Below are 15282 nucleotides of genomic sequence, written 5' to 3' on the forward strand. Positions count from 1 at the left end.
TTCCTGGTTCACAGGGGATTCAGCAGCTCCCCCTGACCATTGTGACTTATCAGGGATGTGGCAGTTTACAAAGGACTTTGTCTCTCACAGAGGTCGTGACCATTTGCAAGTTCCCCTGTGGTCCACTGAGCACATTACAATTTACATAGCATTCAGTTCATGGGGCCAAGACTGTTTTTGAGGTACTCTCCTCACTGCAGAGTGTGGCCATTTCTGACAGATTTTTGTTGTCTCCTGTAAGAACGTCCCTGAAAAGGTCATGTCCCATTCCTTCAGGACATGACTGAAGACAAAAGTCATGGAGTGTGGCCTGGACTTATCTCCTATTCAAAGCATATTCTTTTCCTTTCTTGTCCTCGGGGTCCTGGGTTGCTTTTCTGTACACAGCCACCCATCCAGACTCTAGCAATATAAAGCAGAGAGCTTGGAGCCACAGTTCCATACTCCTCTCTCTGATGGCCATGTCATCATGTCCTCCAGGCAACAGTGGGCCACAGGATGTCACAAGCACACTTGCAAGTGTTACACAATTGTACATTTTGCTGCCACAAAAGAAAAAAAGAAGCCTGACCAAAATCTCCCCACTGAGCTCCTGTAGCAACCAGGGACAGACAAAAACTCGCTCAAATGTCCCTGCTTCTGTAGATGGTCTTCTCAACCTGATTGTGAACGTTTAGCAACTTTTTGGGGGACTAAGGGTCTTCTCCTTCCCCAACCAGGTTTAGCAAGTCTTCCCTGATAGGTCCTATTTTTCACTTTATTTGCATACCCACATCCAGCCAATCAGGGTCTAGCGGGTACCCGTACATACAATTGGATGTTCTGTGGGTTGCAGAGACATAACTGCTGCAGGAACCAAGAGAGGAAGAAGAAAAGGAAGACTTCGGGTTGGGCTCCAGCCAGTTGCTCATCTTCGCTGACGGAAGGCTGCCTTTAAGACAGGCAGGAGACAGAATTGTTCCAGGCAGGAAATTCATTTGAGCCAGCCTCTGGGACTTGACCAGTAGCTGTAGGCAGGAGCACTCATTCCTGCCTCAGCCTCTGAGACTCTATACTTGTGCTGCAGATGAGAATTCATTCCTAAGCTGCTTCCAATCTGCATGACCTGCTGCTCCTTGTGTCCCTGGTGTTTGACCAGCAGCCTTGTTCTGCAGGGGGCTGCTCTAGATTGGCGTCCTGAAGCCCTCCAAGAACTTTTAAGCTGTAAGACTTTTCAGGACTGAAAGAGCTCTAAGAGGCTATCATCCTTCTGCTCCCAAGAGTTCAAATCTGATCCATTTAAAGTATCAAAACCTGTGTGCCAACCTGTTTCAAGTTGTTTTTAATCCCATATTAGCTGTTAATCCCAAATTGGCAATAAGGAATAAACCAACCTCCTGTTGGTTGTCTTCACTGGCTGCCCACTCCATTTTTGGAGGAAGGCAGGGTAAGAACCCAGGTGGAGGGAAACGAGATGTGTCCACTAGCCATTTCACTGCTACATGGGGTGGGGACATATACACACCTCCCTTCTGGGACTGCTGCAGGCTAAGCCCCTTTGTGTTTGCAGGGGACAAACCCTTTTCTCTGTTTGCTCTACTTTCCCATCCCCTTAGCCTCCCTGGATATCTCACACTGCCCTATCCTGGTTCCTCTTGTACCTAGTCCTCATTGGAGTGTGAGCATGGCAGGGTAACACATATCTGCTCACAGACATAGATAATGGGACCTGCAAACCACACATGACATCCCTTAGCTGTCCCAAGCCTAGTGAGGGAGGCAGGGGCTACGTGTGAATATTGTGTGCAGGTGGACACAGTTTCACTCAGGGCTGCTCATGTCCGGACCATTCTACATGTGTTTTCCACTGAGACTGTCTAGCTACAGGCCTGCTGTGCCCTCCCACCTAGGACCCAGAGGCTTGGGTTAGGCGGCTGAACTCTGGGCTCACAGGTAAATTTTCATATTTTATATCCTTTGTCTCATAGCTTTCCATAAACTACAAGGTGGCCACAAGCATGGTAGGGGATATAATTAGACATCTCTCTATTTGTTCAAACTGTAAATAAATCCATCTTCCTTTCTGGTTTCCTAGTATCTTTTAAATACAGGGAATCTAAGGTGCTGAGTTTATAGACATAAATGCCCAGTGAGACCCAATGTATGTCTGGCACATTCTTTTTCAACTGTGAACAGCTCCCAAAACGCAGCTCTGTAACGCCTGGACCTGCCAGTATCTGGTTTCCAGTAACTCTACCCTCTTCTCTTGGTGTTCCGAGTGATGGGGACTCAGAACACTCAGACTTTTCTGTCCTCCCTGTCGGTTCCTCCTCTTCCAGCCTCATACACTGAGTACTCCAAAATACCGGGGTCACTTAGTGTGACCTCCATGGATTTTTCATGACTGTATCCCCAACATCAGGGTGAAGTGGACTGACAAAAACTCAACCCAGCTCCCTGGGGTTAGCAGGCATCAAAATAGAAAGCTGCAGCCAGGCATGGTGGCATACACTTTTAATCCCAGCACTGGGATCTCTGAGTTAGAGGCTAGACCAGTCTACAGAACAAGTTCCAGGACAGCCAGGGATACTCAGAGAAACCCTGTCTTGAAAAACCAACCAACCAACCAACCAACCAACCAACCAACCAACCAGACAAACAAATAAAAAGATAGAAAACTGCAGGTCTGTGTGGGAATGGGGGATTTAACTGGGTGCTGTAGAGATGCGCTACAGGTAGCTCAGGTCTGCGGACAGATATTACAGATATTATCCTGGGTTTCCTCATTGTTTACCTCTTATAGAACTTGTTAATAACAAATACTCTTTTGTGAAATCCTTATAGTCTTGCAAGACTGAGTATTATCTTCATTTTAAAGGCAAAGAGCTAAAGATTTGGGAGCCTACCTGATCAGTCCACCTGACAGTCACCAGATAATGCCAGAAAAAGCCAGGGCTCCAATCCTGTCTTAGGACTCCCAACCTAGCAGGTTTCCTGGGAACCTGCACTGCAGTGTCCGGAGCTCAGACTGCCTTCCACCACTCACCAGAGCCAGCCTGTAGATGCTTAGTAGGTGCCAGCACCTTGGTTGGATGCTTATACCCAAGCCTACTCCACCAAGGACTGTGTCTGTGGAAACCAAGCTGAATGTGTACACAGGTTGGAACTGACAGGTGTGACTGGGCCCTCCTGCCCCTGAGACATCTTTCCACTATTTCCAGCTCAGCAGAGTACTGTGCAAATGAGCAGTACCTTCTTTTCTCCACATAGCCCTTTATCCAAACTTCCAGCTCAAAGAGAAAACAGCACGACCTTGCTCACCTCTTCCTGCCTGCTCTCCCTCTTTGCCTCCCCCACCTGCAAAACCCTCCTTCTGTAGCTTTTGCTCAGAGGACTGTAGGAAGAGGCTGCAGCCTACTTCCCTGTCGCTGGCTCTTCCCCACTGTACTCCTTTGGTACCACCTGCTCTCCCACCCATGGCCTTCCCACCGCCCAAGTCCCCTTCCCCATTATCCCTCCCTGTGGGATGCCTTGTCGAGTTTTACTTGAATTTGTAGTTGTCTGGCAGGAAGTAGCCCATCTTGCAATCCTGTCGAGCCCGGAAGATCTGTTTCAGCAGATTCTGCTTGCTGAAGCCATAGCCATTTAGGACACAGCCCCCAAAAAGGAGCTTCCCCCCAGCAAACATCTGTTGGAAGTCAGGAAAGAAATGAAATAAGAAACACGTCAGTACATTGACATAGTGGCATGACTGATAATGACAGTCAAGTTCCAAGTCTCAGTAGGACTGGTCACTGGCTCCTCAGAGCTAGGTTAGGGCTCAGGCCCTATGGGAAAGTGTGCTACCCTCCTCAACAACCCACAGAGACATGATTGACCCTAGCTCCTGCACAGGCCCTCCTGAGTCAGAGGGCAGCCCAACCTGCCCAGCTTTTTGCCCTGTTAGATATACACTTCATATTTCCCCTAGGCTGGAAGAAAGGTCATGTTCTACCCTGCTCACAAGACTCCTACACACCTACCTACATCTGTCTGGCCCCCTCTACTTCAAACCCACATATCGGGATGTACCGTTCAGCTCACCCTATGGAATGGGGGTCTCATACTATCTACACTCTGTGTCTATCATTCTCCACCATGGACAGCTGTCTAGAGATGGCTAGGCAAGGGTATCATCATACCATTGTTATAGAGAAAAAGGAAAACAGGAAGAAGGGAGAGAGGGAAAGAACCTAACTGTCCAACAAAAGCAGCATGGATAGTGATAACAAAACACACTCACATCCAGTGGTAAAAATTCTGGTGCTACAAACTGAAGATGTGGGACAGCGCTCTGTTACTTTATTGGAAAGACAGTGCCCTAAAGTATGTGTATAGAGAAAGACAACAAAGGCCAGATACTACAATGTCAGGTGGATGTGGCCTAGTAGGGGCTCCAGAACTTAAGTGCTGGATAGATGAGTAAGATCCTGGGTGGTAGGAGGGTGTCATTATTTTCTAGATTGTATACCTGATTTTTCAATAAACATATATTGTCTTATAGTATTTTAGTATAATTTAATAACAATCAGATTAATAGAATTTGATTCTCTGTGTTAACATCACCCAACCTTTCCATCTCCTGGGAAGGGGATGGGAGTCTTTTGGGTGACTCTCAATGAGTCCTGCTCTCTGAGCCTCAGCATGTGTGGGAGAAGATCTGCAGGTTTTGTTTTGTATCCCACCCCACCCGCCAAATCTGGCTGAGACAGAAGTGGCTGGTGATAGATATCTAGCCCTTTACAGGGCCCCTGCTCACCAAAACCATCCCATGTACCACAGCAAACTTCTTCACCATTAGGGGTGGATCCTTCTGCAGGGGGCTGTCCAGGTCATACCGCAGCAGGCGGTAAGGGTCATGCTGGCACTGCCAAACAGAGATGTGGGAACTGGTCACCCTGATGCAAGAAGATACGTGTTCACTTCCCTGCAGCCATCACTTTCCCAGAGGAGGTCTTCAGATCTGCTCTCAGCCCTCTGTGGGGAACTCATCACCACAGTGACTCCTCTTTCTGTGACAGCACTACATTTGCTCTCAATCTGCAAAGTCTCAAGATAGGAGTCCTGCTCCACATGGACCAGACTCAGAAAACTACACTCTACAGCCCAGAGGAGCCTTTCACCCCACCTCTCACTTGGCTGCCCCTCTTGACCCCTTTGTGGTGTTTAGCCATTGTGGGATGACCAGCTATTAGCCAGAGCAGAAGCCAAGTCTCTGTGAAGTTCACTACTGCTCCCCAAGACCATCTTCAGACATACCGCCATTTCCTCCACTCCCTCCAACTACTTCAGGTCAGATCTTGGCCCCATTCACATTGTGTGTGGTTGGAATACAACATCTAAGCATTTTATTCCTTAGTGAACAATTAATAGCCCCCAGATGAACTACAGCCAACTGTACATTCCCATGAGGACGGGATTATGTTTGCCATGAACGAGGTGAGCCCAGAGCAGATTCTCAGTGAACATTCTCTAAATTGAAGTAAGCTGGAAATGAAATGCATGAAACAAGTGTGGCTCTGCTGCATGGCTAGGTGAAAGGCTTGTGGCCAAGAGAAGGACCCCAGTGGGGGAGGGGACATCTGATTTTAGAAGGGCCATTTGGCTAAGCTCCTGCAACTGGCTGGCAGGCAGCACTCTTAGAGAGAAAGGCTAGAGGGAGTGTTCAGGCAGACCTCACAGATTTCCTACACAAATTCAGAACTCTGCAGCAGCAGGGAGGAACAGGGCAGGGATAACCCAACAGGCTCAAGGGGAAGGATAGCTTGGAAGAAGTCACCTAGCCTTTAGGCTTAAATTGGGGCCTCAAACTGTCCTCATCCCTGCACAAGCCACTGCCAGGGATACTCAGTTGCCTGCTAAAGCCCTGAGCATCCTAGGAGGCTCATCCTGACCCCAGGAGACAGAAGCCACCCTTTCCAGATCTGTCCTGTCATGGCCCTCTCAAGGGCATGCTGTAGCTGCAGCCATACTGGGAATTCCTTCAGGGACTGGCTCATGGTGAACCAGTGGTAGGCTCTTGAACCCCTGAGACAAGGCCAGCACACAGAGGGACCTGCGGACAGTCTACAAACATATACTGAACTGTAAGAACATGGGTGATGGGCATTGTCTTTTCCTTGAACATTCACTGTGCAAAGTGCTCTGAATGAAAAGGACTTTGCCTTGACCTTGTCTCAAAGGTCAGAAGAAGCACCTGCCCTGATGTGATGGCACTCATCCTGGGGGAGGAGATGAGCAGAAGAGAGAAGATGGAACAAAGGCTGCAGACAGAAGTGTTGGCCAAGGCCCTGGGAAGACAAGGAGCTGTCAGACACCTAACCCAGACTCATACAGTGGAGGTTGTAGTGGGTTCTGCTCCCTGGCCCTGGCCCAAGGGGCCTCTGCACCAGGTTCTGGACCAACCTGGATGCACGGTGAGGAACGGCCCTGCTGCCGATGGCTATATAGTGTGTCCAGCAGCCACTGTAGCTGTGCGGTACAGTTGGGATTCTGGCTCGACATTATCCCGAATACCAGCACTTGGTTGGGGTCTCGGGGTGCAGACAGGAAGCGTTCTAGCTCCAAGTCGGACACCAGGGGTGCCTTCACAATACACTTGCAGCCGGCTCGGATGTCTTCCTTGTGAATGAGCCTCCGCAGCACCAGTGGGCAGTCATAGGGTGAGGCTGCCCACCTGGTGGGGCTGCGGACCTCTCTCGGCTTCCCTCTACAAAGAGGAACACAGTGGTAGGATCCTGTGGGCAAGCTTCAACCTTTGCCCTACAGCTCTTGTTTCTACACAGAAAGAGGCCCACTGCAGTGCCAGGGCTGTAGGCAGATCCTGGTCCAGTCCTTCAGTGGAGGGACCCCTCACCACTCCAGGCCCACATTTCCTCATGTGCAAAGGAGGCATAAGAAGTTATTCAGGTGACATTTCAGAGCCATCTGTGACCTCACTCCACACCCACCATCTCACAAGCCTCCTTCCCAGGTTGACAGATCCAGAATCTAGCTGCCCTCCACCACCAGCAACATAGTCCAGCCTCACATCATTTCTGAAGTAGTTCCTAAGGTTTAACACTTCTCTCCCTCATCTCTCTTGGAGCAGTGAGAGTTCTGTCAGAAACTGAATCATCTCTGGAGCCCTCCTTAGGCTCTCTAGCTTAATTTCAGTTAAGGCAGCAAAAAGCAGCAGGCTGTACCAGATCTAGCTCCTGCTTCTCATTCCTCTTTAGCCCAGCACTCTCCTCACCCTGCTCCCCAGCACTCCCCTCACCCTGCTCCCCAGCACTCTCCTCACCCTGATCCCCAGCACTCTCCTCACCCTGATCCCTAGTACTCTCCTCACCCTGATCCCCAGCACTCCCCTCACCCTGCTCCCCAGCACTCTCCTCACCCTGCTCCCCAGCACTCTCCTCACCCTGCTCCCCAGCACTCTCCTCACCCTGCTCCCCAGCACTCTCCTCACCCTGCTCCCCAGCACTCTCCTCACCCTGATCCCCAGCACTCTCCTCACCCTGCTCCCCAGTACTCTCCTCACCCTGCTCCCCAGCACTCTCCTCACCCTGATCCCCAGTACTCTCCTCACCCTGATCCCCAGTACTCTCCTCACCCTGATCCCCAGTACTCTCCTCACCCTGATCCCCAGCACTCCCCTCACCCTGCTCCCCAGCACTCTCCTCACCCTGCTCCCCAGCACTCTCCTCACCCTGATCCCCAGTACTCTCCTCACCCTGATCCCCAGCACTCTCCTCACCCTGCTCCCCAGCACTCTCCTCACCCTGCTCCCCAGCACTCTCCTCACCCTGATCCCCAGTACTCTCCTCACCCTGCTCCCCAGCACTCTCCTCACCCTGCTCCCCAGTACTCTCCTCACCCTGATCCCCAGCACTCTCCTCACCCTGATCCCCAGTACTCTCCTCACCCTGATCCCCAGTACTCTCCTCACCCTGATCCCCAGTAGTCTCACCTGGCTACACTGACTTCTGCTCATGCCATTGTTTGTTCCCCAGAGCCACAAGCCTATTCTCTCTCCACCTTTTACATCTATTGGAATGTCGCCTTCTTGGCGACTTTCTAAGCACCCTATTGAATGTTTCCACCTCAACACTCTTTCTTGCCTGTTTTATCTTTCTCTCAAGCATTGCTTACTGTTTAACATACTCTATATTCCCCTTAGTTTTATTAGTATACGTTTCTATCCCACTACAGGTCCCAAGAGATTAGCTACTTGCAGTGTTTTGACTGGTGGGACACAATAGGAACACTTGACAAGTCAAAGATGCAATAGAGATTTGGTCAACACTCCAGCATTTATCAGCCACCTGCTGTGTGCTGACACTATGCAGGGCCATGGCGCTTAGTCTAAATAAGCACCATTAGGTGTAAAGTACTCCTTTTCCCCCACTCTTTTCATCATTGCTGTTTTACACATTTAATATTTTACAGGATCTATGGCCCTTGGATAGGCATTTCCTTGGTTAATTTTGTAGAAACCCCACAGAATGGGCAGGACAGAAACTGTTATTACCATTTACAGGTCAAAATACAGAAGCCTCTCTCCCATGAGGGGAATGGGTTGCCCAAGGTCAATGATGCCTTTGGAATTAGCAAGGCCACAGGTTAGAACCAAGTCATCCTAAGATAAGAGCAATGCCCATGCTTTATCACACGTTGCTTAGTTAGTTCATTTACATACATTAATTTTATTTTATGTGTGTTTTGCCTGCATGTAAGTGTGTGTACAGTACACAGAAGAGGCCATTGGATCCCCTGGAACTGGAGTTACAGATGATGCAAACTACCATGAGAGTGCTGAGAATCCAGCCTGGCTGCTCTGGAAGAGCAACAAGTACCCTTAACTGATGAGCCATCTTTCCAGCCACTTCTTTGTTTTTCGAGACAGAGTTCTGTGTAACAGCCCAGGATATCCTGACTTTATTTTTCTGACAGGGTCTTGCCAGGTATCCCAGGTTGGCTTTGAACTCATGGTAATCCTATCTCCGCCTCCTTTGTGCTGGGATTGTATCCATACACTACCATATCTAGCTTTACAATTCACAATTCTTTAGAGGAAATTTAATGCTGGTAAATACTTGCTGAGCAAAGCTAGTCGGAGAGTCTGTTTGGGGAAGAGGGGTGGAGCACAGTGATGGAGCACATATTCAGTGTATGTGAGGTCCTGGATTTGATTCACAACACCAAATAAATAATAGAAGTAGAGCATCTCTTCTTTAAGAACCTAAACATCCATGGGGAATGTTGAATCTATTTATCGTGAATTATACCAGAGTATGTTCAAAGTGATTAAGGCTTTTAATGTGGGAGAATCTGACTTTACAATTTCCTACAATTTGTCATAGTGGCAAATAGAACAAATTATTCTGTAATTTTGGAGCAAGGAAGCCTTTTGCAACTGATTAAAAAGTCTCTAACTCAAACTAGGTATGGTGACACAGACTTGTAATCCCAGTTCTTGGGAGGGAGAGGCAGGAGGACCAGAAGTTCAAAATCATCCTAAACTACATAGGGAGTTCTAGACCAACCTGGGCTAGAAACCCTGTTTCAAATGATCAAACAAAGCAAATGGAAAAGACCTCTGGGGTAAAAGTAGAAAATGCAAAGGAGAAACAAAGGCAAGAACTCCTAGCCCAGCTATAGTGAGTTACTATATGAAGAGCCAGGAGTGGATTAGAAAAGTCAACATTTGGGGCTGGACAGATGACTCAGTGAGTGAAGCAAGTTGATGCAAATAATATTTATAAGAAATTAGGAGAGTTATACTAATACCAGAAAACAAGTAAGTATAAAGATCACTATAGGCTGGGACTAGAGAAATCACTCAGTAGTTAAGAATATGAGCTGCTCTTGCTGAAGACCCAAGTTTGGTTCCCAGCAGCCATACTGGGTGGTTCCAGGGGATTCACATCTTTAAGAGGATTGCCCATCCAACCTGACACCCCTCTTCTCACCTGCACAAGCACCTGAGCCCATGTGCACATACATGCACACATACACATAAATAATAAATTAAACTAAAAATTGATATTAAAGAAAAAGGAAAATGATAATAGAGAGAAGATATTCCATCTAGAAACACAGTGATTATATGTGTATGCACTGAATAGTGACTCCTAAATACATAAAGCAAAAAATGGCAGAAGTGAAAAAAAAAAAAAAGAAAAAGAAAAGGGGGTTGGGGATTTAGCTCAGTGGTAGAGTGCTTGCCTAGCAAGCGCAAGGCCCTGGGTTCGGTCCTCAGCTCAGGAAAAAAAAAAAAAAAAAGAAGGTCATATAGGGCTCAGTCAGTAAAGGCACCTGCCTGAAGCTTGACATCCTGAGTCCAATCTCTGAGACTACCCACCCACATGGAGGAAAGAGAGAGCCTACCTCAGCAAGAACCTTCCTGTCCTCTGACTTCCCTTTGTATGCCAGGGTATAAGTGAGTATGCACAAACACCAAATAAACATAAAAAGTTTTCAAAAGAAGGTCCCCAGGAAAAACTAGGAACAATTCCATGTCTATAAATCCAGTAACTTGGATGACCAATCCTCTTAAAGATGTGAATTACTAAACATTCATTCAAGAAAAAAAAAAACAAGTAGCCTAACTAGCTCTCTCTCTATTTTTTGTTGTTGGTTTTTGTTTGTTTGTTTGTTTGTTTTATTATTTCAAGATAGGGTTTCTCTGTAGCTTTTGGAAGCTGTCCTGGAACTCGCTTTGTAGACCAGGCTGGCCTCGAACTCACAGAGATCCACCTGCCTCTGCCTCCCAAGTGCTGGGATTACAGGTGTGCGCCACCACTGCTCGGCTTCTAGCTCTATATTTATAAAAGCAATTTTGTTTTTAAAAACTTCTCTACAAAGGAGACTCTGAGTAAGATGGTTTTATGGTAAATCTTAACAGTTAAAGGAAAAGAGTTGGATTCAACACAAATAAAGGAGATACACTTCCCAATTCATTTTATTAAGCCAGTATTGCTCTGATAAGCCAGACAATAACACTACCAAAAAAGAAAAACCATTCATAAATAACCCTCATAAATATATATGCAAAAGCTTCAACAAGATTTTAGCAAGTTGTACCTAGAAAACCAGGGGAAAGAACTTTATAATTGAGTGAAGTTTATCCAGAAATGCAAGGCTGCTTCAATAGTTGAAAGTCATAGAATCATATTAATAAAACAGTACAGAAAGAGACCCACACAAACATGACCCATTGTTTATCTTTAGAAGGGTGCAAGGACAAGTTAATGAAGAAAAGGGTCTTGTTTTAAAAAAAATGCTGTGGAAACAAATGTATAGCCATGTGTAAAAACAAATTTCAACTCATACATTGTACGTTATACAAAATTATCTCAAAATAAATGCTGTGTGAAACACCTTATACAAAATTATCTCAAAACAGATGCAGCATGAAACATAATCTAGGGGCTGGGGAAATGGTTCAATAAGTATGAGCGTGTTGCACAGGCATGAAGACCTGAGTTAAAATCCCCAGTGCCTAAATAAAAAGTGAGACATGGCCACAGGCTGTGAGGGAATGGAGACAGGATTGCTGGGGTTCGCTGAATGCCAGGTGAATTCTAAGCTCAGTGAGAACCCCTGCTCCAAGGAAATCAGGCAGAGAATGATAGAGTATTCAATGATAGGACATTCAATGCCCCCCACAAGTATGCATATGCCACCACACACAGACACACAGACACACAGCATACTCTACTTTTTTTTTTTTTTTTTTTAAGATAAAGAAGAGCAATATCCACTGGTAAGAATGTGGAGCAACTGGAGCCCTCATACACTGCTGCTGGGAGCTGAGCCTGCTAGAACCACTGGAGAAGACCAATCTATACAGGAAACTGAGCATATCTAGCCATACTCTGGTTCAGCGGTTTTACACCTTAGCATCTGCTGATCACATAAAAGACCAATGCCAGGAGCAGCACAATTGACCAGCCAAACCCTGAGCAGCCAAACTCTGAGCAGCCAAACCCTGAGAAGCCAAACCCTGAGCAGCCAAACCCCATATCATCAGAATGCATGGTTTGTGGCATGGTCACAGGGTTGTTACATGGTGAAGAGAAGGAACACGTGAGTGCTGTGCATAGGACACGGGCAAATCTCAAATCGTAACCCTGAATGAAAAAGTCACACACCAAGAAAACCAACTACACACATCCATTCAAATAAAGGTAGAACCAAAGCTAGTCTGTGGTGTTCACAGTGTTTGGCCCAGGGAGGAAGGAGCCAAAGACTGGCTTGGCACAGAAGGACTTTTAGGAAGCAGGTAAGGTCTGTTCCTGACTTGGTGGCTACAGGGTGTGTGCACTTAAGCCATGAATTTTCTCATTCTTTCGTGCAAGTTTCACATTTTAAATTATACTTATCTATTTATTTTGTGGACACGCATGTGCCATGGCACACACACATGTGGAGGGAGGTCAGAGGGACTTGTGGGACTCAGTTCTCTTCTTCTACCGTTGTAAGTTCCTAGGGATTGAACTCAGGTCATGAGATTTGATAACAAGGCCCCCTACCCACTGAGGCATCTCGCCAGCCCCAAACTATACCTATTTTAAGATTCTTAAAGTAATATAAACCTGATGAACTTCCACTTCCACATATGGGACGGCATCTCTAGCATAGCAAGGTGACTTGATCAACCTCCTACCTGCTCTGGTGTTCTCAACTAAGATCATAGCTTTATTCTTTTAAAAAACTGTAAAAAGTTACATTGCTCATGTGTGTGTGTGTTTGTGCCACAGCACATACATGAAGGTCGGAATAAGTCTTTGAGGAGTCAGTTTTCTCCTGCCATGTGGGTTTCAGGGATCAAACTCAGGATGTTGGGTTTGGAAACAAGTCACTCTACTTGTTGAACCACCTTGCCAGCCCCATGGCCTCCTTTGTGACATCCCAGCACACCGCTTTTACTAGCTCTCACACACGCCAAGCTTGTTCTTGTCCCCTGGGGCTCTGTGATGTTCCTTTCTCACATCTGTTTGGGCTGCTTGTTTCTCATCCTTCACCTCCCCATTTATGTATTACTTCAGAACAGCTTTCCTGGCCTTCTTACTGAAAGCAGCCTGTCAGTCAGTCTGCTCCACAGTCATCTGTTGCAGGGATGGGCTAGTCTTTTCCACAGTGGGCTAGAAAGTAAGTATCCCACCCGTCAGAGTCCTGATGAGCTCTGTCATGAGGGCTCAACATTTCCATGCTATGGGGAAGCTGCTATAGATGATGGGAAATGGTAGACATGGTTGTGCTCCAATAGAATATCATCAGTGAATACTGATGAGCTTCCTCTCACTTCATATGTCATAAAACAGCCTTCTTTTGGTTTCCCCCAAAGCTTTTAAAAATTGATAAAAAAATTAGTTAGCCAGGCTAGATTTGGTCCATGACCAGTTCCTATTATGCCACACTGTTCTGAAACCTTTTCTTATTAGCCCCTGGCCATCTGAAATGACATCATTTTGGGGCTAGTGAGATGGCTTATCAGGTAAAGATGTTGTGGCTTACAACTCAAGTTCAATCTCTGGAACCCACACAGTGGGAGGAGAAAACTACCCTTGAGGTATCCTCTGATCTCCACATGTACCCCATGGCATGTGTACATCCATATGCATGCACACACATACACAATAAATGTTCAAAAAATAAAAGATACCATTTAAATACATGTGTATCTCCTGTCCTTCTCCACCCCTAGAGTGGGAGCTGCGAACAGAGGGGCTTGTGTGGTGCCCACTGCATTTGTACTGCCCATCACATCCCTTGGCTCTATAGAAGAAATGAAGGGTTAAGCCAACCTTGGTGTGACTTTGGCCTGGACTCTGTTGCTCTTCTTTTGAACAGGGATCAAGAGCGTGTGTATAGACTCCTCCTTCTCCTTGTCTTCAATTAAGGAATCTGGTCGGGCTGAATGGGATCGCACAAGGGTTTCTCCTTGGTAAAAACTTGACTTACGGCTCCGATCAGGATAAGACCCGGATTTCACCTTGATCCGACTAGCTTCTGTGTCTTCTTTCATGGCAGGATATTCTATGGTGAACAGACCTGCCAACAGGAATGCTGTTGTCACTTTCCCAAACTACCAGGTCACCTCTGTACCTGCTTCTTGGCTCCAACCAATTGGACCACTTTAGCTCACGCTCACTGACCCCTCACTGGCTCCTGTCCAGTCTGCCTTGCTCTGCATCTAGCACACTGCCCTAGTCAGTGGTCAACACAAATAAACACATCTCATTTCTACTTGTTCTGCAAGACCCAGCTTCAGTCTTACTTTACTCAGATGCCCTGTATTTCACTCAGCTCCATGCTCTTCATAGCACTCAACAATGAGGTTAAGTACATCATGTATTCCCTCAGGTCTCTACAGTGAGGCTGATTTCATCCTCTTCTTTGTTGTGTTGTGGGATTTTTGAGTTTTTTGCCTTGCTTTTTCTACTTAGTCCAGTAGAAATTTCTGAGGCCAGAGACCTATTCCTTCATTCACCTAGCAAGCACTTATTGAATGAGGATGCTAGGCATAAAGTCAACCCAAGACAGGCCCTTTGCTGCTGAGAACAGAGGGGATGGGCAGACAAGGAGATAAATATTCACAAAGCTAGGTAACAAATTTTTTTAATATATAATTTATTTAAATTTAGTTTATGTGCACTGATGTGAAGGTGTCAGATCCCCTGGAACTAGAGTTACAGACAGTTGTGAGCTACCATGTGGGTGTTAGGAATTGAACCTGGGTCCTCTGGAAGAGCGACCAGTGCTCTTAACTGCTCTCCAGCCCTAGTAAGATTTATAACTAGAGCAGTGTTGAAAACCATCAGAGCAGCCATGGGAATTATCAGAATGGGAGAGGGAGCCCCACTTAGTGAGAGAAGTCAAGGAAGGCTCATAAAAAAGGGGCACAATTGAACTAAGCCTCTCCTCAGGAGAAATTCCTGGAGAAGCTGTGTGGGCAGCATGGCTGCAGACCCAGCCAGGAGGTAACAGAGTAGGATTTGGTAGCACCTTGTTTCCAATGGCTGTCAGTAGAGCAGAGAACACAGACATGAAAGGCTCCTGAAGCCTCTCACATTGGGCCTAAGAGTGTTCCGTGTCTAGCAGGGACAGTTTTGTGAAGTGACTGGATTTTTCTCTTCTTCTGAGATCATCCACAGAAGGGAGAGGAGCAAATGCCAGTTAAAAAGGATGCTAGATGGTGCAGGGGACAAAGCAGAAAGGGCCCAGAGGGATGCACAAAGTCTATTAGAGATAGGAAAGTAAAAGTAGCATAATTGC

The 15282-nt window shown here is 46.7% G+C and overlaps 1 protein-coding gene across 1 annotated transcript in view; it reads right to left on the minus strand.

Moving 5' to 3' along the window:
• Positions 1 to 15282, minus strand: part of C3H3orf20 (chromosome 3 C3orf20 homolog) — a 45224-nt gene that overhangs the window by 3697 nt on the left and 26245 nt on the right. Inside the window, 4 exon segments of the mRNA XM_036182827.1 lie at positions 3525 to 3667; positions 4778 to 4885; positions 6424 to 6727; positions 13812 to 14058. Coding sequence (XP_036038720.1) covers positions 3525 to 3667; positions 4778 to 4885; positions 6424 to 6727; positions 13812 to 14058 — 802 coding nt within the window.

This window comes from Onychomys torridus, chromosome 3 (genome assembly GCF_903995425.1).
Source record: "Onychomys torridus chromosome 3, mOncTor1.1, whole genome shotgun sequence".
Classification (NCBI taxonomy): domain Eukaryota; kingdom Metazoa; phylum Chordata; class Mammalia; order Rodentia; family Cricetidae; genus Onychomys; species Onychomys torridus.